The 26,215-nt window shown below is 49.3% G+C and overlaps 1 protein-coding gene across 1 annotated transcript in view; it reads right to left on the bottom strand.

Annotated features, from left to right (window-relative positions):
- The window catches only part of LOC146175634 (acyl-CoA:lysophosphatidylglycerol acyltransferase 1-like), a 128,339-nt gene extending 102,531 nt beyond the window's left edge, over window positions 1-25,808 (bottom strand). Inside the window, exon 1 of the mRNA XM_084582027.1 lies at window positions 25,549-25,808. Coding sequence (XP_084438153.1) covers window positions 25,549-25,680 — 132 coding nt within the window. The 5' untranslated portion in view covers window positions 25,681-25,808. The remainder of the gene's footprint in view (window positions 1-25,548) is intronic.
- Between the last annotated feature and the right edge of the window lie 407 nt (window positions 25,809-26,215).

Raw genomic sequence — 26,215 nt, 5'->3', positions numbered from 1 at the left:
CTGTATAGCCTTGTCTAGAAAGAGCTGCCCCAGACTACAGACATGCTTGCGATTTTTCACCCACAACGCCGGTAACAACTAAGTCGACACCGGGTGTTTTTGGAGCATCTCATTCACGAAAAAAAATTCCCGGCGCGCGCGTCACTGGTTATACAGGGTGTTTCACCGAAGACTGCGGGGACAGGTAGGTCACCGCCGCTTGCGGCGGGGGCCAGCCTGCCACCAAATATTTATCTGTGGTAGGCCGTCATTGCACCCGCCACCACTTCGGTGGTGGACGACGGCTGTTGTTGCGGCGCGCGTCTTTCTCTCCCTCTTTCTTTTCTTCTCATTTTCTCCTCTGTCTGCACGAGGCAGCGGAGGTGGCTCAGCTACAGAGCAAGTAGCAGGCCCGTGCATTTTCTTTTCCTTCTTTCTACAGCCACAACAACAACACCGAAGACTGCGAAATTTTTTTCTTCTTTTTTTTTTTTAATGCGGAAAGTCTTTTAGGTTGAACACTTTGCAGAGCTGTATGCAAGAGCTGAAAAACTGTGAATCACAGCCTTTTCGCGGCATTCACGGTCCAGAGAATTCGACAGGAGCGGCCTATAAATAAGAGGCCACGGGCTGGAATAAAGCGCTACTTACGTTGAATGCAGGACATCTGGCAAGAGCAAAGAGGTCGGCTCACGCGCTGCACATAATTGCACTTCAGAAGCGTATTCGTGTAAACTTCAAGGCCCCCCCCCCCCCTTCTAAGCATCGAAACAGTGAACGACAGCGAGTGCTGATATCTCTCGAAGCTCAGCTCCTGTGTTTCAGTTGTGCAACGTAGTGCCATTTAGTTTCACACACTAAATCCTGCGGCTTGGCAGTACTGTTCAGAAATCTGTACGGCAAGTGCTAAACGTAGAGGTCGGTTTGGGCATAAAATTATACCGCAACCGACAGCGTCGGGTTCGGTCGTGAGAAGCTCAATACGAAACCACATCCACTTCTGGGATGCCTCCTTCCTCAACCACCCCGCGCCCCCCTCACTTTCCCTCCGTCCCGGCCATCTATTGCGGAACGCCTTCCTAGACTGCCGATCGGCGATCTCGTTAGGACATTAATTTTTCAACGCACCAAGCCACAGCGATGCAAGTGACAAAACGAAGTAGCACGATAATGCGGCTGGCCCTCGATCAATATCTAAACGTTGGGAAGGAAACGAATGCAACAAAAGAGAAACGCACCCCTCACTGAGTTCGATATATGACGGAGGGATTTCGAATAGCGGAGTGTCATCATCAATTATGACAACGCCAGCAGGAACAGCACTGGCAACTCCCGAACGTGTCAACGAATCTCTAAGCGGCCATGAGTGCCGGCTTATTCTTCGTCAGGTGAGGTGTACCGCGCATATTTTTGGCCATGTTCTGTTTCTCTCTGTATTTTTTTTTTTTAGGCGCAGAGGATAAGTGTCCTGAATATTTAAAGCGGCATAATACCAGGAGCTGTCAAAACCCTAGAATAGATAGCGCCCGCTCTCGAGCAGCGCCGCCGCTCGCTCTGTGCGTGCCGGCGACTCCGTGTTTAAAATGCACACAGCTGCTGCAAGCGCGCCCGAGAAAATACCGGCGGCGGAGAAGCAGAGCGCACGTCCAAACAAAGAGACAACGAGAACTCGCTCCAGGGCACGAGGTATAGGGGGCAGGACGCTGAGTAAAGTTGGGCTGAGTAAACGGCCACCTCAGGGAAGAGACAGTCCCGCCCAACAGCAGCGTTCGAACAACCTGCACAGATGCGCCAACGTCGTCAACACACTATACCTACTACTGTGCCTCGTCCGTGCATATCACACACTAATGCGCAGTACTGCAACCTGCCAGTAACAAAAAAAAAAAAGATTACTTGTAGCTAACGCAGCTCGTTAGATCGAAGCGGCATCGCCGTTACCCAGAATTAAGATAAACGTGCCGGAGAGAAAAAAAAAAAAAAATGCGCACGCGACTTCGCATTAAAACTGCAACGCAACCGTTTTTTTTTTTTTTTTTTTTTTTGTGCAGCGTTCAGGACGACGCCATACAATTTCGCATGCATATGCTAGTAAAGTTTGAGGTTACTTTGCTACAGGGACTCGAACTGAGTACTTCCAATTGTGTGCCATTCATTGCAAGAACAATGTCCACCGAGAAGTGAGACATACTGCGGCCTCAGTTAACACTTTACCAAACACTGTGCGAAAAAAAAATACATAATGAGAAGAGGGGTTAAAAGCGCTATCGCGTCTACTCTTGGGACGAAGCTTAAGTGTTCTCCTAATTTTTAACGCAGCTATGGGATATGCGATGCAGCTTACCACGTAAAACAGCCCTATTTGTATACGGTCAAATTGAGTACACATCCGCAGGAAAAGTACGGCACCCAGCGACCGCGACTGAGTATGCGGCTGTGCCCACACCGGTGTGAAAACTGGCAACCCGACTACAGGAACACTGTTCGGCGTCATCGCACCGAACACGAAGCCACGCGCTGCGAGGTTAGTCAGCTCGTTCCTGGAAGAATCCGCACTGAAGTTTTCTTTTCTTTTTTTTTTTTTTTTTTTTTTTATGGCAATACGGCAACATGCCTCTGCGCTGCGACCGGAACGCTTCCAACAATGACAGAGAACCAAAAGAGAAGAAGACGGAAAACGAGTGCAAATGAGCGCCGCCGCGTTTATTGGGAAAAAAAAAACGGGAAAAACAAAAGTGCAAGAAGAAAGCTCAAGGACGCGCCCCAGTTTACAATGGAAGAGGGAAAAAAAGGGGTGAAAAACAAGAGCGAAGTATACGTTGTTGCACGGAAGCGCCTGGCGACAGAGCCACACTGGCCTGCTGTGAAAGACGAGAACTCACGCAACCAGGGAGAAGAGAGGTGATGAGAGGAGAAAAGAGGGCGGAAGTGACACGCCAACGGGAAACCGGACAATGCAACGGCCCCCTCCTTGCTGCCTCGCGGTGAACCGAAGCAGAGGCGTTCGCACAATCAGCATCGCTGGAAACAATGCGAAAGGAATGCACCCTGCATTCTATCGACCCATGGCGCTGCATCCTGAACGAACACACGACGATCTATGCCCCGCTGCACTCGGAAAACTAGGGTCGTTATTTTCCAGCCATTTTGTGGATTCATTCCTTTTAGCCTAGCGCATCTTCCGGCCACCGCCTCTGATATCAAAGTTAGAAGACAGAGAGCAAGGTCCATCGACAGGGCGCCGAAAGCGATAAGAAGGGCAAGGAATGCATGAGGGGGAAAAGAATCACTTCGAAATGCTATTGAACAGTGTTTCGAACACCCGATGCGGAACCGTCCCTCCACTCTAGTGACGCAATGCAATCCAGACCCAACAGCAGAGCGATTTTCACAATGCCTGCCGACTTATTCCTAGCGTCTCCATCAGATGGCTTGAAAGAATGGACTGTTCGCAACCAACCAGTCGCCTCTTGGAAGAGAAAGGAGGTTTTCGACGCAGTCGACTCCCTTCTTCGTAACCCCTGGGAAGGAGAACAGGAGTTCCGAAACTTCTGCCCAACAGGCTACCAAGCAAAGACGCATGCCCCCGTTGGTATTTGTCTGTGAATATTTATACCGCGCGCGCGCGCGCGCGCGCGCGCGCACGCACACACACACACACACACACACACACACACACACACACACACACACACACACACACACACACACACACACACACACACACACACACACACACACACACACACACACACACACACACACACACACACACACACACACACACACACACACACACACACACACACACACACACACACACACACACACACACACACACACACACACACACACACACACACACATGCATAAATAGTATTTTGCATATACGCAGAGTGGCGAACAAGCCAAGGCGCTACTCAAGAAAACAAAAATATACTCGGCCCGATTTCCAGGAGATAACAACGAACTACCTCTAACGGGAGCCCGGTGGATGGAGAGCGGCATTTGAATTCGGCTGTGGGGACGGTATATACGACGATTATAAGCACAGCGGCTACCTGGTTTGGCTGTGGGGACGATGAGTATAAGCCCAGCGGCAATCGAATTCGACTGTGGGGACGATGAGTACGATTATTATAAACAGTACTTAACGGCGCAAGTCCAGTGTAGCAAAAGGGAGCCGCGGCTATAAACTGTTTTAGACTGTTTGCTTTGGCTTCCAAGCATTTCAGCGCAGACAAGCCGAACCCCACACCAGGGGGAACCTCATGTCCGCTGAAAACCTCAGATACAGCCGCCGGCCCATAGGACCGAACTCCGCACCTCCAAGAGGAAGGGAACGGCGACTATCGTCGCCACCAAGAGCGCGCCGTTCAAAAACAGCTGCAGAAGGCGGCTAGGGAAACGAGCTGAACACGGGGCATACTCAGTTGTTTACGTTCGAAACGCTGGACACGTAAGTAAAGGAATACATATCAAGGCGAAATATCTCCGCTCTGGCGTGCCCAGGTTTTTCTTCGCTTTCGAAGAGAGAAAAGAAAAAGGAGAGCTGCCAAAATTCAATTCCGTCCCGATGCGAGTCACGGCCACGTGCACACGAAGCACACACGTACTACGCTCTATAACTTCGGCAGACTGCCAAAACCCCACAGGCAAAGCGAATAGCAAAGCCCCCGCGAGGGAGGCGATTTTTCAAGAACGCAGCGCGGCACGAAACCCACGAGTCGGCCGACGAGAAGCACGCATTGCTGTCGGCGGCAGACCACTTTCCCGCGATGAGTCATAACATGGAGCGCCCCCACCGCAAAACGTCCCCCACGTCGCCAGCGATCGCACTCGTTATCCCACTCAAACCACTGAAGCCGCAACGTATGCGCCGCTCATGCGGAAACGAGACGAGCCCGACAGAGCCGCCGCAGCAGCAGGGCCGATCAGGAGGTATGTGTACGACGCCGTCCGGGACACGCGTCCGGAACATGGGGCGTGTGCCTGACCTTGGCTTTAACTTGGCTTCCGCCACGCGGCTGCCGCGGAGGGCACAAAAGGTGGAAGCGAAAATCGCGTCGCTAAACGCGCACGAATACATGGATTCGGCAGCGCATGTTGCCCGGGAACAAAGAACGGCACGCCCGGTCGGACCGGGTGTTAGCTGTACAGCGTACACATACTCGCACGGGCAGCATTTGGAGCTGAATTCATGCACTCCCTGTCGGTGCTACGCTAGAATTCAGGAATGGCCCCCTCAACTGCCGCGAAGATATCGATACATACAGTGGAGATGACGAAGAACTTAAAAGATCCCCGCGTCTGTGCGTAGGCCGCAGCTCCAATATGGGACGGAACAACCATTTTGCACACGAGGACGAATTTCTGCCGTTACTACCAGCTGAAGCGGAAAACGCCCCGTGAACGTTGTCAACTCAAAATAGGAGCATTTTAACACAAAAGACGTACTTGCTCGCTCCTACTTGTACAGCAGCTGCTGCTCCGATGAAGCTAGTGCGTTTCCTTTCACACTGGAGCCAGCTGCAGACGAAGGGTGGCCGCGATCAGCCTATTCCCGCCGTCATGACGGTTTCTCCGGCTGATGCAACCTCCTGAAGCGATGGACAACTTCGCACCGCTGGCCGTCTACCTATATAAGATGCAATTCAAAGCTTCAAAAAGAAAGGACAACAGCTTTACAGAAAGCGACGTTAGCATGGCACAGTAGCGTGCAGAGAGGACTGTTCGCTCTACACGCGCCTTAACTTATACGTCAGGCCGACTCAACAAACCTAAAGGCAGCACACATCGAAGACCTCCCTCACCGTCCTTGCCTCGATGTCTCGCCGTTAAAATTGTCTGGCTTCAGCACCGTCCATGCCGGGCCAATTTGATCAAGGCCGCTGCAGAATCCATGCAATTACATGTAAGGCACTCGAGAACAAGAGTTCGCCGCTTCGGCATTCCTTTACGAGTTCGCTGCTTTGGCATTAGTTTGTGAAGGAACGCGTTTCGGTGGGCGCGGCATCTGCCGGACAGCATTCCACAATAAGCAACGAGGAAAACTCCAAAGACTCGCAGGGGTAAGGAAACAAACTGTTCTGCACTTATATCGTCCACGTGCGTTTTCCGTGCTGTCATACAAGGTCAGTGCGACCATAGGATATCACTCCATCTGCCACCTTCTGATGCCACCACGCCAGCAGATCTGAAGTATGCGTGAAGGGAGGGCGGTGGCATATATTTCCTTCAAAGTGCGCAGGAATCTCCCGCTGTCCACTGCCTTCAAGAGAAATACAGTCCTAAACTCCACCGGTACTACAGCGTCTCTCCGGCAAGGAAGGCAAAAAACAATCTTGAACTCTCGGTCGGTTCGGTAAAGGCAGGGAAATAATCAAGGGGCATTTTCTTCCACTCCTTCTTCGCAAATCCATCAGAGAGAGACAGACAATCGCAGAAAGAAGGGATGTGAAAGGTCGTCTATGCACACTCACACATGAGGCCCACTAGAGCAACAATGCCCTCCGACCCAACGCAAACAGGCCATGACGCCTATTCACGCGGTGCGAAGATGTACGAGGCGCCCGTTGCGCCAATCGACTGACATCAGCGGAGGAGGAGGAGGTATACGTACAGCTTAACTCTTTCGCTACCGCGGAAAAATGGCCGATTTTGGGTGCCTGGAAACAAAAATTATTTCTTCAAGAAACGCTCAATGGATTGCGCATCGCAATGTACCAAATTGTAGCTTATTATTTACACTTTTGAATAAAACAATTTCTAGAGTTGCGTGTGCAATAGATTTTGAAAGTTTATTTTCTATATATGATGAGAACACAAAAAAAGAAGACAAGCAAAACACAAATAAGCGGCGACACTGAGCCCAAACTTGATTAGAAAAAAAACTGAAATATACAAACTGCTGCACATGTTCGTAGCTGTCATTCCTGCAAGTCTCAGCTTTGTGAAAAAATCACTACACTTTTCATGGCCTTTCAAGTCAAGGGTCATGAGAGCTGTGCCACTCTGAGAAGCAGTCACGTGAGGAAGTGAAGCAGAGGTATATCTGGCATGTGCTGCACATAACATTTGTTCTGAGCTCTGCTTTTGTTTTCTGATAGCAGAGCTTACAGTTCCTCCTTTTCTCCATTTTTTTCGGTTGGTGGCGAATGGGCTCTATGGGTGGAATGGGGGCGTGGCCTCTGAGACGAAGTGTCGCTGTCCGAGCTGAAATCTGACGTTTGTACGTCATTCTCAGACTCATCACTGCTGCTCTCATCGCAAAAAGCGGCATCAGAAGCAGCAGACGTGCTCGGTTTTGGCTTCTGCTTTTGGCGAGCGCGGAGCGAAACGGACGCCATGGTCGCGGACTGACGCTCCTATGCCCTGTCAAAGTTTCAGCTTTCGCGACGCCCCCTCACGTTAGAAATGCAGAAAACAAAACTGAAAACGAGTTAGTTGCAGAAAAACAAACTAGATGGCGCAGCTTGTCCGTGAAAACTGGCTTCAATTTTTGTTTGGCGGCATTTTCAAATCGTCGGACATATATGTCTGATGGCCTATGGCGCGGTAGCGAAAGAGTTAACCTCCACTGCGCCTGACGCAACAAGACACGTCGCTGACACTGACTGAATGGTGTGGCTGTTATCACGAGCTGCAAGGACGGGATGTTCTTGCACCTTGCTTATGCCTAATAGCGGAAATAAAGGCAGCGGCAAAACAGCTGCACCACGCGGCGTCCGCGACACCGAAGAGTTGCGGTGCACGCTTTCGCCGAGAGATATCCTACAGAGCGATAGCTATCAGCCCGTCCGGGAACGTGATCTTCGACCACGCCGCGCTAAGACGGAAATGTCGGCGCCATGTAAAGCAGGCAGGCGAACTTACACGAGCCCAAACTATCACGTGTCCGCAAACACGACAGCACGCGTTCGAACGCTCCAGCTAGACTCTCGGAGCGTACTCCTGGATGCGTCGTTATATATACATGCCCGAAGCGTGACATCTGCATTATCAAGCGGTGTATCTAAACGGGCATGAATGTATCATCGAGGTGCGACTGCTGTAGCTTTTTATTTTTACAGCGTGGTTAAGAAAAGAACAGAAAAGGCGAACTAGTGCGAACACCCCTTGATTTGTGTTGCCACATTAGCACATTTCAATCCGGGTTCTGCCTCCTTTTGTGGTCCGGTAAGCGACAGAAGGGGCAGCAGAAGATGATCACTGTTCTCAGAGATCATCACCGCCAACACCTGACATTTTACCACCACTCGTCCCCTGTAATTACCCCTGTAGTGGGTATAGAAGCGAGTCTGGAACCTTTCCTTGGCATTAAACCTGATCTCCCTATTAAAGCCACCACTTAAAAAAAGAAAAAAAAAAAAAAACACTAGGTCTAATAACAACGGCCCCTATTGTAACACAAGAAAACTAAAAACAAAAATAAAAAAATATTACGGAAACTTTAATTGTCGCTACGTTCTTACAATGCGTTGGGATTACATGTTCTCGCGTTCTATCGATTCTCTTATACATACCTTCCCTTCGTATCTTTTATATTTTCCCACGTATAGTTGCACAACTTTTCTGAGAAAGCAGCTGAGCAACTTTGCATCGTTCTTTGCCGGGTCTATAATAACATTCTTTCCATGGCAGCCACATTCTCTCCTTTCCCTCTCCTAAATATGAAATTTCCTTCCCATTCTACCTGCTGCCAACCAGACAACATCTGGCTATTGTGGTGATGTGGCCGTGGGTGGTAGTATTATTCTATGAACGCCGCCTCTTCTTCACGATGGGACTGCCAATGATAACGAGTTAATAAGAATCCTCCTGCAACAGCATGCCGTCAAAGCAAAAAAAAAAAAAAATATCTGCCTGAAACAAATTCCGGAAACAGCGCAGCGCGCCGGATGACGAAATCTCGACCGGTACTATGCAAGAACCGGCGACGGATCGTGACAATATGTTTCCGATCATAACGAACCTCGTCAGACAACGCTGCTAGATCATTTTTGTTATATTTTTTTACATGGCAGAAAAAAGAAATGTGCGGCGCTGATGCGTCAGCGTCCGAGAACGCGTGCAGTCCGCCGCTGCAGAGCTGTCAGCTGCACAAAAACCGCAAAAACGAACGGATGTTACTTTTTTTTTCCTGCTGCCTTACTGCTGCAGCACGTTATTCTGTCCGACAGAGGAGAGCGGTCCTATACCCGGGGCCCGCACACTGGGAGCGAGGAACCGGCAGCGCACACTCGTCTGCAGGTGCCCCATCAATCAAGTCTCCCTCTCCACGCTTTGCTCGACAACTACACCGAAGAGTGACGTTTGGAACCTCCGTACGAGTCCGGCGCACGACAACGCTCAGCGCCACACAGCCCAGAGGGGGTGGAACGCATGCGTAACTAACAATGAGTCTCCTTGTTAATATACGAAAAAATCCTGAGAGGCGGAGGCTTCGAGAGAAAGAGAAATGAAAGATACTGCGAGGAGAAAATGAGATATTTTCAGAGTGTCCCTCATAAATCTACGCACGTGGATGTTTTTCTTTTGTTATGCGCGGCGCAATCAAGCGCCTTTTGAAACGAGTTAGGCGCAATGTATAAGTAACGATAGATGAGACCAGCTCAAGGCACGACTGCCTATATATTTATGATCCGCTTCACCCGCTTTTTTAGCACATTGAATGGTAAGGGCGACATGAGTCAATTAGGGGTGGCGCACACAAGTGCGCACTGCATGATTATTGAGCATTTTGCGGAAGAAAGTTAATGGGACCCTGAAACGGTATCCCTGATAATACTCTAGTTTAACATATCGTAGAAGTGGCCTGTATCAGTAGTCGAGTATAATTTAAAAGCTCTGTGTGGAACCTGTAAGCCATATAAATAATCCTCAAAACGTGTTCCTGTCGACCGCTGGAAATCGATTAGGGCGACACATCAGCACGCGTTCGTACTGTCCTCTTCCCGTTGACGTCATCTGGGCTTTCTGCGTACGCCCTCTCAAGTGACGCAAATATTACTTAGTTGCGGGGAGTACCGATGGAATACCGATTGTTCGTTCATGCGAGTTTTGGTAAACAGCTTTTCGTGGTCTCTAATATATGCGCTGTGAAAAACGAGTCGTTCTTCGCTGATCGGCTTCTGTGCCGACTTGCACTTCGCGAAATCAAATTACTGGCGAAATTAAAGCTCTCGGCCAGTCCTTTAATCTATATCCTCGAAATGTTTCTTCGCCATCGAAAATTCCCAACTTAAACCCAGCTCACCTGGCCAGAGTGACGATTGAGAGCCCTTCGCGACCATGAATGGTTCGTTCGGTCATCCCGGACGCCGAGAATTCGTGAGCGATTCACAATGCGACCACAGACCTAATGAATTACACCAAACCCTCGGCTGCAGAAACTAACCAAGAGAAAAAAGTGTATCTGCGCAACAAGGGACATCACTCCGCATCACGGTACAAGGCATAGGAGAAACGCAATAGCGATTGCAACAACATCGGCGCCACCGGTTTCCTTCAACCTTTCAGCTACGTGGACTCTCATCTATACGTTTCTACGAAGAGTTCTCCTCAGACTGTGTTAAAGCTATCATCATCATCATCAGCTTGACTATACCCACTGCAGGGCGAAGGCCTCTCCCATATTTCTCCACTTAACCCAGTTCTGTGCTAGCTGCATCCACTTGACCCCTGCGAACTTCTTAATCTCATCCGCCACCTAACTTTCTGCCGCCCCCTGCTACGCTTTCCTTCCCTTGGAATCCAGTTTGTTACCCCTAAGCGACCATCGGTTATCCTCTCTTCGCACTACATGTCCTGCCCATGTCCATTTCTTCTTCTTAATTTCCACTAGAATGTCGGTAACTTGAGTTATTTCTCTGACCCACTCTGCACTCTTCCTATCTCTTAATGTTACCCCTACCATTTTTCGTTCCATAGCCCTCTGGGTTGTCCTCAACTCAAGTAGAGCTCTCTTGGTTAGCCTCCACGTTTCAGCGCCATAGGTGAGTACAGGTAAGATGCAACTGTTATATACTTTCCTCTTTAGCGATACCGGTAAGCTGCTAGACATAATCTGCGAGTGCTTGCCAAATGTGCTCCATCCCAATCTTATTCTTCTTGTTATTTCCTTTTCATGGTCCGGAGCTGCGGTTACTACCTGTCCTAAGTAGACATATTCGCCAACTACTTCCAGTAATTCGCTACCTAATGTAAACTGCTGTTCCTTCCCGAGGCTGTTGAACATTACCTTAGTATTCTGCATATTGATTTTCAAGCCTACCTTTCTACTTTTCCTGTCTAGGTCATCAATCAATATTTGTAGTTCATCTCCCGAGTTGCTTAGCAAGGCAATGTCATCAGCAAATCGCAGATTACTGAGGTATTCTCCATCTACCCTTATCCCTAACTCCTCCCATTCCAAGTCTCTGAATACTTCCTCTAAGCAAGCTGTGAATAGTACTGGGGAGATTGTGTCTCCTTGCCTAACACCTTTCTTTATGGGAATTTTGTTACTTTCTTTATGCAGAACTATGGTTGCTGTGCAGCCACTGTATATATCTTCCAGCACTTTCACGTACGGCTCGTCTACCCCCTGATTTTGCAATGCCTGCATCACCGCCGAGGTTTCAACTGAGTCAAATGCTTTTTCGTAATCAATGAATGCTATGTATAAGGGCTGGTTATATTCCGAGCATTTTTCTATCACCTGAGTGATGGTATGGATATGATCGATAGTAGAGTACCGTTTCCGAAACCCTGCTTGATCCTTTGCTTGATTGCAGTCTAAGGTTGCCCTGATTCTATTAGCGATTACTTTAGTAAATACCTTATACGTAACAGACAGTAAGCTGATTGGTCTGTAATTTTTAAGGTCCTTAGAGTCCTCTTTCTTATGAATGAGGATAATGTTTGCATTCTTCCATGGCTCCGGTACCGTCGATGACACCAGGCACTGCGTATACAAGGTGGCCAGTTTTTCTAACACGATATCCCCCCCCCCCCCCCCCCCCCCCCCGTCCTTCAGCAAATCCGTAGTTATCTGATCCTCTCCAGCTGATTTCCCCCTTTTCATAGTTTCTAATGCTTTCTTGACCTCGTCCTTCGTCACTGGTGGAACGTCTGCATGTTAGTGCCTACCGCCAATCTCATTACGGTCCTGACTACTTTGGCTACTGTAGAGATTTGTATAGAACTCCTCGGCTACTTTGACTATCTTATCCATATTCGTGATGACGTTGCCCGCCTTGTCCCTTATCGCATACATCTGGTTTTTGCCTATGCCCAATTTCTTCTTTACCGCTTTAAGGCTTCCCCCGTTCTTTACAGCATGCTCAATTTTCTCCATGTTATACTTCCTTATATCGGCCACCTTGCGCTTATTGATTAGTTTTGATATCTCGGCCAATTCGATCCGGTCTGTTGGATTGGAAGCTTTCATTCTCTGGCGTTTCTTAATCAAATCTTTCGTCTCCTTAGACAGCTTACCGGTATCCTCTCTAACTGTCCTACCGCCTACTTCTACCGCGCACTCAGTAATGATATCTGTGAAATTATTGTTCCTTGCTTCTAGGGTAATGTCGCCATCCTCGGTTAGAGCTGAATACCTATTCTGTAGCGAGATCCTGAACTCTTCTGCCCTCCCCCTCACCGCTAATTCGTTGATGGGTTTCTTTCTTACTACTCTGTTGCGTTCCTTCTTCAGATTTAGGCTAATTTTGTGGAGCTTATCATGAGAGGTTGCGGCCAATTACTGCACCAGGGTGGCCAACTCCTGTTCTGGTGAGGGAGTGCGTTGCCGGAGGTGTTCACCGGCATCAGGTCGCACCCCAAACCTGTTTATGCAATTCCATCGACACACTTATTTTTTTTTTTTTTTTAATCCGGTGGAGAATTGCGCGGCACCGGGATTTGAGCCCCGGTCCTCTTGCATGCAAGGCGGATGTTCTACCGCTACGCCACCGCTGCAGCTAAAGCTATAGGCAACTGCAATGCGAGAGCCGATACTGATGACCTTTCTCCCCAGGTGTCCATAACAATCCCCAGAGCCCCCTCTACGATTAAGCGACGGCAAATGTGGAACAAGCGCTTCACCTAGGCCGGTCTTCGCTGAGCTAGCCGCTGCAGAAATCGCCCGGTGTTAAGGCGACCATTCGCAAAGCCCAAAAGGTTGGACGAAAACAAAGCTCTCGCCACCTACGATGGGACTCCGGTCCACGGGCATCAATCATCCGCGGGCCGCGCTGACGGCAGCTGCTTCTCTCTCGCTACAGCGCGCCCACGAAAGGTCGTCGCAAAACCTGCCCGCGAACTGTATTTCAACGTCGCTATATACATACTGCATGTACTGTATACATATGCTAAGGAGCACCGCTGACAACCATGCGTGACCCGGTGCTTGTGAGTAATGCCAAACGCTTAAAGCAAGCAAGGCTATAGACTCGAAAGAGGCGCGGAAGAACGTAAAATGCTGTCAAGACTGACGGATGCTTTTCCTCTGTAAAACATTCAAACACGGAGAGACATACGTGCCCATCGCACGCGCTCGCTTTTACACGAACTACTAACAGTGAAAGTTTGCATGTGGGCGTATATATTCTTGCAGCGCGTGGCTACCGGAGCAAATCCGAGGAAAGTCTCCCTGCGGTTAAATGTGAACAGCGTTAACAAGCATGCCAAATAACAGAGCCGTTGCAACAAAACGAAGCCGAGTGAAAAGGACTGCGTTGAATTCTCATTTCATGCAAAAAGAGGCGTATTACATGATCCCACGCCGGATATTTCAGGCGCTTTACGGACGCCTTTAGTCTCGCAAACTCCATAAACTATACCGAAGCAAGCAGTTTGCACTTACCCCAGACGTACCCAAAATAAAGCTCGGAGCACTGTGAGGTACCTGTAACTTCGTTCTCCATGAAAAAAAAAAAAAAATTGATTAGCATACAGGGTTTAAGATCCCAAACGACTCGGGGTATGAGCGACACTGTAGCAGAGGGTTCAGGATAATTTCTACCGCCTGGGGCCCTACTACAACGTGCATTGGCATCGAACAGTCACTCCGTTTCCCCTCCATCAAACCCACCCCTTCAAACAGAATAAAACGAACAACGAAGGTTAGCCACTACGCGGCCCCGCAACAGAATGATGCACGTACCGTGCACAAACCTACCCATACCGCACAGTACACATGCACACCCCCGTTCACCGACGCACGAGGAGGTGACGTGGCCACCACGTCGCTTTGTCCTGTCAGAGCTGCATCAGTATATACACAGGGGCGCCAGGTACGTACGTGCCCCTCAATCTCTCTTACAGTGCGAGACACGCGCCTGCCGCCTGCAGAGTGAGGGCGCGCCCGCGCGAACTGCTTGAAAATGTGCACAAGACATCTGCTTGCGTTTGTCTTCGTGTGCGCACAACATCTGGAAGAGAAAGCGATTCAGAAACTGCACACGAGACGAATTCCGCTCGCGTCTGTCTGTGTGTGACCAGCCCAAATATTAATAAGAATAACCGCAGTCACAGGCGCGCAGCCAAGTCAGCGCGGAAGGCCAAGCAGTCCTCCCCCACAGTCGCCGCTTTCAGAACGCATACCAGTACAGGTTCAGTATATTCCAGAGAGGTGGAAGGGATAGCGGTGCCTTGGAATGACCCAATTATCGAAACTAATGAGACAGCTAGCTAGCAGCGCTTTGACCTACGCAGGAGAAAAGGTCGGGGTATAGAAGGCTTAAGGAAGCGCACGTAATATATACTGCCGAGTAGGCTGACTTCGCGAAGCTCCGCAAGGAGCGAAGTACGTCGTCCACTCTTCTACAGCGAAGCCGTTCCGCGGGGTCTGTGGGCTCTGTATGTACAACGTATGCGAGATCCGAACCGGGTCAGTACCACAACGGGTCGCCGGCGCTCCCGTGCGCTAGTCAAGCAAGTAACCGGCTTTAAGACAGCGTCACCGAAAAGACGAAAACTTCCCTTTTCACGTTAGCCACGAAGAAGTTAGCCCAAATAATATAGACAAAGGAAGCGGACACACACAATGACTGAGGAAGCGCGCGCCGGTCCGGATCACAAGACTAATTCGGCCCGACTCCCCGGGCCAATTCAAGACCACTAAACTAGTTGACCGTAAGGTTGAGGCAGTAGTTCTCGATCGCGGCCACACCTTCGGACACCGAAAAGCCATCACCGCGGAAGTGTAACGCCGTACACAATATGGGGCCGGCCGCACTGAGGCGGCCACCGGAATGTGCGAAATGCGAAAAGAAACTGGACGAAACAGGACGCGCACACGACGCGCGAGCAAGGCAGCAGCCGGGCGAGTCGCGACTACTCTCCGGCGGGACGGGCTTAAGCAGGCGCTACGGTGCTTTTTGCCTGTGACGTCACACTTTGACAGATGTGAGTGAACTGACGGAATGGGGGCGGCAGACAGCCTGACGAAACCGGCGGTGAGTTCGCGCCGAGCACGAGTGGACAGACAGACGCGAATTTATGTCTCGCTTTCGTCACACCACCGTGCTACAGACCTACGAGAGGTATAGTAAGCGTCTACTTACCTGCTTCGGTTGCACCACCTGAGACCTTCACCCCCTACTAGGAAGAAATCCATAGTAAACATTAATACAAAAAAAAAACTGTTAACTCCGAGTGGAATAAAGAGGGCTCCATTCAATCTCTCCACTCCACGTCCACTGGCAGGTGTCGGCGGAAGCAGTGAATGTGGAGTTGCTCGAAATCGAACGGTGATCGACAAAACGAATTAAAGGTCATGAAAGAACCGCGGCACACAATCGTTACACTGGTCCGGCCCCGAACGTCCTTTCATCACACTTTTTCTTTTTCTTTGAGAAACAGTGACGGAGAGACAGAACTCGCACGGGAAAGGACTACTGGCGCACTCGAATCAGTCGTCCTCATTCTGTGACACTGAAATATTACTGCGCATGGCTCCAGACGAGTGCCTTCCCAAAGAAAATGCAAGCCCACCATGTGTCAACCCTCGCTTACATAACACCGGAGCCGCATGGGTGATGTAGTGAACAGGAAAAAAAAAAAAAATTGTCACAGTTGTTCGCCGTGTCGCAGCGGACAAGTACAGACAGCGAAGGCCAAAGGCATCTTGGACATGACTACCAATCATATCCGTCATGCACTATCTACGTCTACGTTATAGCGTAAATAATAACCTAATTTCACCTGCCTATAAGATTATCCATGAACCCCTGTTGCGATGCCATTTTCTATAGAAATCCACAGCTTTATACAATAACGGATAATGACACGCAGGGAACTTTGCTAACAGCTTCTAAATCTCAAAGGCTGTCATTACAGTATTCGTGCTTACCCTTCACGAGGTACATAACTTCACACAGCAGACGGAATGTCTCCTCCACTACCGGAACAATTAACGTTTTCTCCTTTCCTATACTCCGTTTCATACATCAGGTGCAACGCAGCGAAAGCTACGCAAGTAGTCCGCAAGAAAAAAATCAGGAGGCGTATCACTACGCGCTCGTTCTGTAGGCGAGTGGTTTCTGCCGAAACGGGCTCTATTCCGAGCATACACGTTTGCAATAACATGCTTCGCATGCTTAGACATCTTCACAGAGCGGATGTTATAGAAAAAATGCGCACCAAAGAACCATTTTCTCAAAAAGAGATGCGCAGCGCGGAGGGCACAGCCAGCGCCATCTGGTGGCACAGCTGGCAAGGTTGCGCGGCGGCAAAACGCGGCACGAACAAAAACGACATAAAAAAACATACAAATTAGCCGAATCCGACCTTTTCTCCCTAAAAAAGGTGCTTTTTATGAAGTTGATGGGAAATGTAAAATGTATTAAGGTTGCAGACAAAGCAACTATTATTTTCTCTCGTCAAGAGCAGGCAGTATTTTTTATCGCGGATGCAGAGAGCGCAAACAAGAGCTGTAGCTTTGGTAGTGTTGCACTTGATGTATGAAACGGAGTATAATGCCGGTTTTCACGGCGGGTGCGATCGGCTCCGTACCGAGAGCGCTTTCCGCCAGAATCTCAGCCGAGGCAGAGGATTTAATATACCGAGTGCGCGAGCGTACCAGAAGCATACAAGGCAAAATTACTTCTGAAAACGAATTACATTGCATTACTAATTATTGCTGAAAATCGCAAAAAAAAATGCAATCAAAATACATCCCTAATCACTGCCCCTAAAAAGTAATGACGTTAGACCAGAATTACTCCTGCAGTAATGCAATTAAAAACTGCTCTCTAGTTTTGATCTATATAAGCAAACTAAGGAAACAAAACAAAAACCTCTCTCACGACGTGACGCATACATTCTTCCATCTTCCCGCCAAATTCCACCCCAAACAGCTGATCCCTCCATCTTTCCGTAGTGCGCGCTATTACCAGCATAAATCAACAGCAACTAAACTGAGCAGAAACATGGCCGAAGACTCGCCTCTTCCATTGCGCTCAAGGCAGAAACGAGCGGCGAACACAGACTTGCTGATTCGGAGCTGTATCCACCATTTGAAGCCCCCGAATCCGGAAACAGCTAAGTTATTTATTGCTTTCACGGTCCTAGGAATCTACTTCGGCAACTTACGCTCAGTAATGTTCAGGCTAGGGATCTTTCCGCTTGTCTCTCCCCTCCCTCGCCCCATGTCGTTCTACATTCTACTCAATTCTGTCTCTTCTTGCATGCCTATCCATTACGATGGCACACGCTTACCGCGCGCCGTTGCTGCTTTCGCGGCACTCTACCGTGTTGTCTATTGAAAGAGCAGCGGTGCACTTTAATAATAGTAATTTCAAAAGGAATTACTTATGCTGCGAAATTACTACCCTAAAGAATTCAATACATTACTAAATTACTAGATCGGAAAAGTAATTCATTACAGCAAAAAATTACCGGCAGAAGGAATAAACTACAGTAATGAATACAGTAATTGCATGACTAATTGAATTACTGCCATGTCTGACGAAAGGTCACGGTCACGCCGAGCTAAATAATAAAAATTCTAGAGGGCAAATTGGACCACTAAAGTGAGATAAGGCGAAGGCCATTATAGCGCGCTGGATCGTATAGTCCTACACAACGGCAACTCTATCTCCCTCTCTTCTTTCAGTGCCACCTTCCTGCCTTCCTTTACTGCTGGTACATGCGGATAATTGTGACAAATACTGCGCCTTTCCTACATTGTTAATCAATTTCAAACGCCGCTGATGCCTGCTGTACTAACGCCTCCTAGACATCTGGGTCTACTTCTGTTTGCTTTGTGGTGCGGCGTTCAAGGAAGCGGAAAATGAAAGGCGCCGCACGGACGCCCAGTGGGTCAGCTTCGTATATGCATGAATCGCCTGGCGACGTCATGACCTGTCGTGCCGGTACATCGCGCGCCCCGTGTCGAACACAGCCAGCATTTCATTGAGCGCATCAAATTTCACCGGCTTGCTATAATTATTTTACAGGAAAGGTCCCGCTATCATCCTCGTAGACAAGAGGAATTATGAAGAGCGTTTCACGATCCGGGGCGTGGCGCAGTTGGTATACAGTGCTCGGCTGGATCAAAGAGATGGGGGTTCGATTCCCGGTGGAGACAAGGTTTATTAACTTATTTTTAACTATCGCTCTCGAAAACGTGACACTCTCTGCCGACAGCTCCTGCTGAGAACGATGAGAGATTAAATGCTTTCGCCTTAATAAATGATAATTGGGCCACAGGAAGGGAAAGGCGCAGTATCTGGTCACACTTGTTCCGTGGACACCGAAACCGAGCTTTAATGGAAGGTAGGAAGGTTAGAGTGAAAGTAGAAAGAGAGAAAGAGGAGCCGTAGTGGAGGGCTAACGAGTAATTTCGACTACCTGGGGATCTTTAACGAACACGGACATCGCGCAGCACACGGACGCCTCTCCGTTTCGCCTCCATCGAAACGCAGCCGCCGGCGGTCGGAATCGAACCAGCGGGAACGCTGACACAGTAGTCGGGCATCTCCGACTCGAACAGACTCAACGGCATTTACACGAATCCGATAACCGGTTGTCCACTCGACAAGTGAAGACTCAAAGCGGCCCTGTCGGGTTCACGTCAACGCCGCTGTTATGACCGACCGAGAGGAACGGGTGCGGGAAGCCGCACGCTGAATACACAACCGAGCTGACGATTTGCACCCAGAGCAAGACCGGCGGCATATTTCGGCACCGCGCCAAACTGCGGCGGCCCGGCTAGCCTACGTATATACGACGTCAGATGCGGAGAACACAAGGGCAAGCGACGCTCCGCGCTGCCGCGGAGAGCATTGACTCAGTGGCGAAATTCCCCATTCACAAGGCATGTCAACAACGACCACGACTCCGAAAAAATTTCGAGTAAATAAAGCGACAGAAAATGTCGCGAATAATTCCCCGGCGTTTAACAGCGGCAGCGTGCTTGAAAGTATATCGCAGCTCTCTTCAGTTGGGACACCAATTTTCCCGTTCATTTCCTTTGATGCGCGCTTCTTTCCTATTCACAAATAACACTGTGGCAAGCATTTCTCACCAGGGGCACAGAAGCCGACCACAAAGTCAGGGGAGAGCTCGTACGCCTGTCTAGAGCACTGGAGCGGTGTGCAGCGGAGCAAACAAAGTGAAATCTTGGCTCGGCTGCTCTGTAAGTGGTACAGTGCAGTTGTCAGTCTACAAATAATATGCCTAAGAGCATCCGTTCTAGCACAGCCGTTGTCTCTACAACCAGGCACCTGCACAGATTTTTTACTTTCTTTGTGCGACAGGGCGATGTTCGAGTGACAGTATCAATGACCGCACTGGGAATCGAGCACCACGCTACCGTTCACACGAGGCGAAGCACTCCTTTTAGTAAAAAAAGAAAAGAAAAAAAAAAGCGAAATAAATAAGCAATGGCTCTTGATACCAATCAAACCACACGTATACGCAGTGAACACCAAGCGCTTCCTAGGAATGAACAAATCGAACGCAGAACACAATATTCAAAACCAGATTTCTCAAACACGCGTAGGAGGAGGAGTCAACATTTATTAGGCCCGAAATAAATCGGTGGTGCATGCAGGCATCAGACGGGGTGGTTCCCTAGTTGCGGGACCCATATGTTCCCAGCAGCTCCTGACCCCTGTTCGTCAGTGCGAGCTGAATCGATAGGGCGGGGCTGGATAAGGTCTCCCATCGCTCAAGGGGTTGGGGATTAGGGGTACTGACGGGAAAGGGAGGTCTTGGAGTTTTGTGCATTCCTTGCCAAAACGTGCGGCAGGGTGCCCTTTTCTTTTTTACAAAAAAGACAGAGCATATCATGCTCAGCAGGGCATATTCGGTTCATCAGTACGGGATGCGCAAGCGATCCCGCCTGCGCTCGACGCAGGATCGTCTATTGTTGCCTGGTGAGTTTGGGCCCGCGAGGTGGTGTGATGAGGCCCGCTAGCTCAAAAACTATCCGCCTTTGTTCCAAAGTGTGCGCGAGCTTCCATGAAATTTTAATACCAGACTCGGTTTCCAACTAAAATAACTAAAAGATCTCTTCACAACGCGGCACGCGTTCTTTGTGGAAATTAAAACAGACATTGGCCACAAAATCTCCACGAACTTCAAGCGGACTTTACAACCCTGTATAAAAAGGCGGAGGTCAATTCACCTCTCTTATCTCCAAGTATACTTTATTGTCTTCTGTTCATGATGACTACCCGCGACACATTAGTGGTGCGGGCGGATTCTGACTTAGAACTTCATCTTACTTCATGCTCATGATGACTGACTGTTGAATTAAAAGCTGCGCCCTTCCAGTAGATCTACCCTAGCCTTCCTGAAGTGACGACCGTTATTAACAGCTGCGCCCTTCCAGTATATCTATCCTAGCCTTCCTGAAGTGACGACCGTTGGGCGCTTAGCTAGAAGGGAACACGCGCCGTTGCTCCTTTCCCGTAGATTAGTGAGTGTGGTACGGGAGCAGGACGTTTCTGTTCGTTCTAACCAATTTCATTACTTCATGTTCTTGTCTTTTATATTATTCATGCATTTATATTGTGTTTTATTTTTCGGCTCCTGGCTCTCAAGAACGAAATTTCCTCAATGCGACCCGAACAGCAATGCCGAGTTTAAGGCCGAATTTTCAGGCAAGGAAACATTTTTTTCCTTGCTCGTTAATTCGAAATCTCGAACCATGCAGCTCCTTCCTGACTTCGCTACTGTTTCCAAAACGACAAGTATACCTGCCAAGGTTACCGTGAACTGCACGACAAATATCGCTGCCAGTAACTCCCACTCTACCCCAGCATTAATCCGATCTCCCGACTCGACTCTCCGCTGGCATAGTGAAATTAACATACGCTCCACTACAGGGACGAACCGTCAGTTATCTGTTTGGCTTGTCCCTGCGAATTACGCCATTCCAGCGATTAACAGTTCACATCCGCTACGAAGGGGGCTTTTATAATCTACTGAAAATATCAGAAATTAAATTCAGGTATCGCTTTTCGTAGACCAAGCAGTTTCAGCAACACACTGCGGTGCGCCACTATTTCTTTTTCCTTTTACTGACGTAGATCTTTGAAGACATGCTATACCACCATTCAATTCAAAACGCTTTTCGGTCTTGACGTCATATCGGGAAGAAGCTGGTCCATTTTTAAATCCAACTTACACACCAACGAACTCTTTCTTGCCTTGCTTCCCCAAACGAGCTTAAACAAACAAACAAACAAACAAACAAACAAACAAAAGCGAGCACAATCAATGTCTGAGAGCGGAAAAAAAAAAAAAAAAAGCTTCGAGATGACCAACCGCAGTAATCCGAAACTGCCTTTTCAACTCTGCATTTATTCTGGCCAGTTTATGTGTTAAGGGCGTCGCAGTGGAGGGTTGCGGAAATTTCGACCACCTGGGGTTCTTTCACGTGCACTGCCATCACACAGCACACGGACGTCTTAACACGAGGTCGGGATTCGATCCCGCAACTTTGGGCACAGTAGTCGAGCGCCCTAACCATTGCGCCAACCCCGGCGGGACCCATGGAAACGATGACTGCAACGAAGACGTGCCAATTTTATTTCATGCTATGATTCATGTTTATTTCCTTGTTATCGTTCTATGCTTGGTCCTTATTTTTACTCTTTTAGTCGCACCAATCGTTTCACTCAATAACTGCTCTTTTCAGCAGTCAGTCTTACAGTGTCGCATTTATCACGATTTCCTTTCTGACTAACCATTTCACCTTAATCATCCACTGTCAGTCTGCTCTCATTTTCACCGGCAGGAAGGACACCATAATCACTTCACGCGACCATGCTCTAACACTCTCGTCTTTCTCGCCAACTCTATCCAGGTCCGCACCAAAAACTAACAAAGACAGAGGGCGTCATGTGGCGCCAACTCCAGACGGACACTTTCCCCAATCCCAAAAGATTCCATAATATATTTCCTGAACGATATATGCCGATGTGTAAACACTGGGGACCACCCTGGAAGACTTTTTTTTTTTTTTTTTGTTAAATAAAGTTGTTTCCATCCATCCATCCACTCCAATATCCCAGCAGACCTCCTTCATACGACAACACATGGCAACACCAACACAACATATTTGGGAGGCTCGTCTGCGCAGCTCTACCCTGGACAACCAACGAACTCTCATCGGTCTCGCTCTAGATGCTGCCAGATTCCAAGTAGTCTTGGCCGACCCCTAGATCTGGGCATTCGGCCCCTTGACTGTTTTAATGAATGTTTACCAACCACATCGCGCCGACTCGCCAGCATTCTTGCTGCACTGTGATCCCGCCTGCCTCCCCTTTGCGCTTTTTCACAGCCTCGTCCTCAAGAACAGCTGTCTACCTCCCCACTCGTCTCAGCACCCGACTACGACCTAGACTAATCCTGACCAATGCGCTGTAGGGTTCTCACTTTACCGTATTCTTCATCGTATCAGGCCCTGCGCCCCACTACTGTGCCGGAGTACCCGGGTTCGATCCCGACCGCGGCGGCTGCGTTTCGATGGAGGCGAAACGAAGAGGCGTACGTGTGCTGTGCGATGTCAGCGCACGTTCAAGATCCCCAAGTGGTCGAAATTACTCTACTACGGCTCCCCTTTCACTCCCACCTTCCTCCCTTCTCTTACGGCGGAGGCCAGGTGCCCACAGAAACAAGTGTGACAAATACTGTGCCTTTCTCTTCTTGTGAACCAATTATTATTATTATTATTATTATTATTATTATTATTATTATTATTATTATCGGGCCCTGCCTTTACACGTACAGCGCGAGTCATGCATGGCTTTGGCTCCCGAAGCCGACGAAGAGGCGGTGGAAAGAACATCAACATGCAGTGAGGAGTCTTCAACGAACGGACAGTTCTCACATTAAAACCTTGGTTAAAACCGTTCTCTAGGCCGATTTAGCATCATTTCATTCAGCTATTTCCCCCTCCTGCAATATGCCGACACCCCACTACAAGCGGAAACTGCCCTGAACGCCAAATGACTGCCTTTTTAAAGAGCCCTAAAATATAAACTAAGCCAACTATGAACGTACTGTCCTGTTAAAAAAAAAAAAAAAAAAAAAAAAAAAAAAAAAAAAAAACGGAGAGAGAGAGAGAGAGAACCGAATTGAGCAGCGTGCCGCTTACCCGCTCCCTGTTCAAATTTCTTGTGGTCAAGCTTCCCCGTTAATTAAAAATAAAATAAAAACACGGCGGAATCGTACATGATGATGCCTTGGACGACGCATGCGTGCTTTTTTTACCGGCCAGGTACAAAGGTACAAAGGCGACCTCAAGGCGCCGCATTCGCATTTGAAAAATTTTCACGTCACCGAGTTGCGAGTTCGTAGTGGAACTGTGCCCGTGCATTTCAAGCAGCTGCTGGGACGTGTTACTGGGAACACAATAGCACTAAAATTATGACGCACGTCGACACTGTTAAACAAGGTAAAGTAGGGAAAAACAAACTCAGCATCAAGCAGTTGTCAACAATACCGGATATGATCCTCTCCTGCCACAATATAACGCGTTTTTCACGCGTTTCAGCGAGACACGCACTAGAAAGGTTGACATTTTGTTGTCACATCATGCAGCCACCGTGAACTTCGAAATGGAGCTTTCACCTCTCCAAGGCAATCGTCATCGCACCAATAACGGCGAGCTGTCACACTATCAACACGAGCAAAACGCAGCTGCTGCGGCTTTCTAAGGCTGAACACGGACCTCGGAAGGACAATTAACCGCCAGCTGCCACTAAGGCAAAACAATACGACTCGCCGCGTCGTATTTCTGCGAGTTCGAGACTCGACAAATACAAATGCGTGAAACACTGCAACGATAGCGGCTGTCTTGAATGCCTTCCATGAGAGGCGCTCCACGAAAGAAACTGCCTTTCATCAAGCTTCATCAAACACAACATGCAAGGTCGGCAAGATGCCGGGAATCGAATCACGAGACGTCTGCGAAGAGTCTGCAAGGGAACGCGACTTCCCATATAGAGAAGATGTATTCGTCACGAACCACTGCGCAGACTTCGTCAATGAAGTACACGCAAAAAAAAAAAAAAAAAAAAAGACTAAACAGCAAAACACGGCTCCACCTACCCATTCTTCCCTCACCCGCGCGCGCTATCCGAATGTCGCGTGCTAGCATATATGCAGCTGCGCTTCGGCATACGGACGATTATTTTCATTCTTCTTTTCTGTTTATTTCTGCTCGTACTGCTTCGATCGCTGCTTTCCCGCACTCGGGCGACCGGAACTGTTTCCGAGATAAGAACGACACAAAAGGCAGAATCGAGCGCCTGCTCCAACAGGCACCGACATGAGCAATAGTAGCAACTGAACGGGCACACACAAAAAGCTCCAGCAGCACTGGAACGCGACGCCGATCGAAGCAGTGTCCACTTTTCCGTTTCAAGCGCTCGGCGACGACAATCGCTCGATGTGCCGGCCTTTTCTTGTTCTCGCCAGCGTTCCGGTACACGCAGCAGCAACAGCGGCAATCGGCGCAAAGTACTCTGAAGAGTGAGACAGGCAGAAACACGGGGACGACATGCCATGGACGATGCAAACGAACAAACGCAGACACCCGCGAGACGAGACACGCAATGAAACTCGCCGTCACAGCAAGTCCTTCGCAAGACGACAACCAAAACGAAAGCTGCCGGCGGAGGCCGACGCGCACAGATGGGAGACCGGAAAGTCGGGGCGGGAAGGCGTAGAGAGGAGAAGCGAACCGCCGACGCGTAGGGGGCGAAAGACAGACCTTTCTTCCGAAGGCCGCACATTTGGTTACGCCCGCTTCGTGCAGTTTACGAAGCCGGCATATAAAAGGTCCAGCGTGCGGAGGACAGCAAGCGAGATCGGCTACTTAGGCTTTGTTCGATATCGTACTCGATTCTAGCTGTCGCAAAGCGACAGACGCGGCCAGTGAACACCGAACTCCACCGCGACGTCGATGGTGAGATCAGACGGTACGTTGTTAGAAGCCGCGTCGGGCTTTCATCACACCTAGGGCTGGGCACCGGGTCTAACGAGCCTTTGTGCACGCGGCCCCAGGGGTCGTAGAGGGGTGAAAGCAAGCCGACAGAGCAGACGAGGGTTTGAAAGACAACTCACATGAAGCGTTCCCGCGTTGTGGTGTAGGCCGCGATTGGTCGGCGAGCCGCCTCCGCCGACGGTGCCATATTTGCCGTCCGCCTTCTGCGGCAACGTCGCACCTCCCCTTGAGATCATTATTCCATCCTGCATTGGCGTCGGCTCACAGATGACCGCACATTCGGCTGAGATAGGAAGCACAGCAGCGAAGACGCACACGGACACAGCGCGGCCACCATTGAACGCGCACCGCACGGACGCCGGGGAAGGGGAGCGGAAGTGGAGGGGAGAGCAGTTCCTTGTCGCGCCGCCGCAACGAGCTGATGGCGCTGTCGTCACGCGATGCGTGCCGCGATGGCTCCGACTTTCTGCATGTGCCACAAATGCGAAACCGAAAGCGTGTTCGCCAAGGGACGTGTTCTTTCGTAGGGCGCATGAATTTGTGAAATTTCTCTTGTCTAAGCATTGAAATATTAGACAGAAAGCCCTCGCCATTATGAAGAAAGATCAGCATACCAGTAGTAAAGAGAGAGAAAAACATTTATTATGAGCAGGCGTGAAATATTCAGCCCTAGGTGGGCAGTCTCTTCAGTCCAGGAAGCCGTGGACCCGAGCTATCTCCCGAGTCCGGCTGACCAGACTACGTTGATCCTCCAGGCTGGGGTTTGACAGCAGAGTCGCCCACTGC

The sequence above is a fragment of the Amblyomma maculatum genome, chromosome 10 (genome assembly GCF_055883805.1).
Source record: "Amblyomma maculatum isolate TAMU_Amacu chromosome 10, ASM5588380v1, whole genome shotgun sequence".
NCBI classification, from domain to species: Eukaryota; Metazoa; Arthropoda; class Arachnida; order Ixodida; family Ixodidae; genus Amblyomma; species Amblyomma maculatum.
Note: the sequence above shows the minus strand (reverse complement) of the source record. Positions and strands in the feature narration are given on the sequence as shown.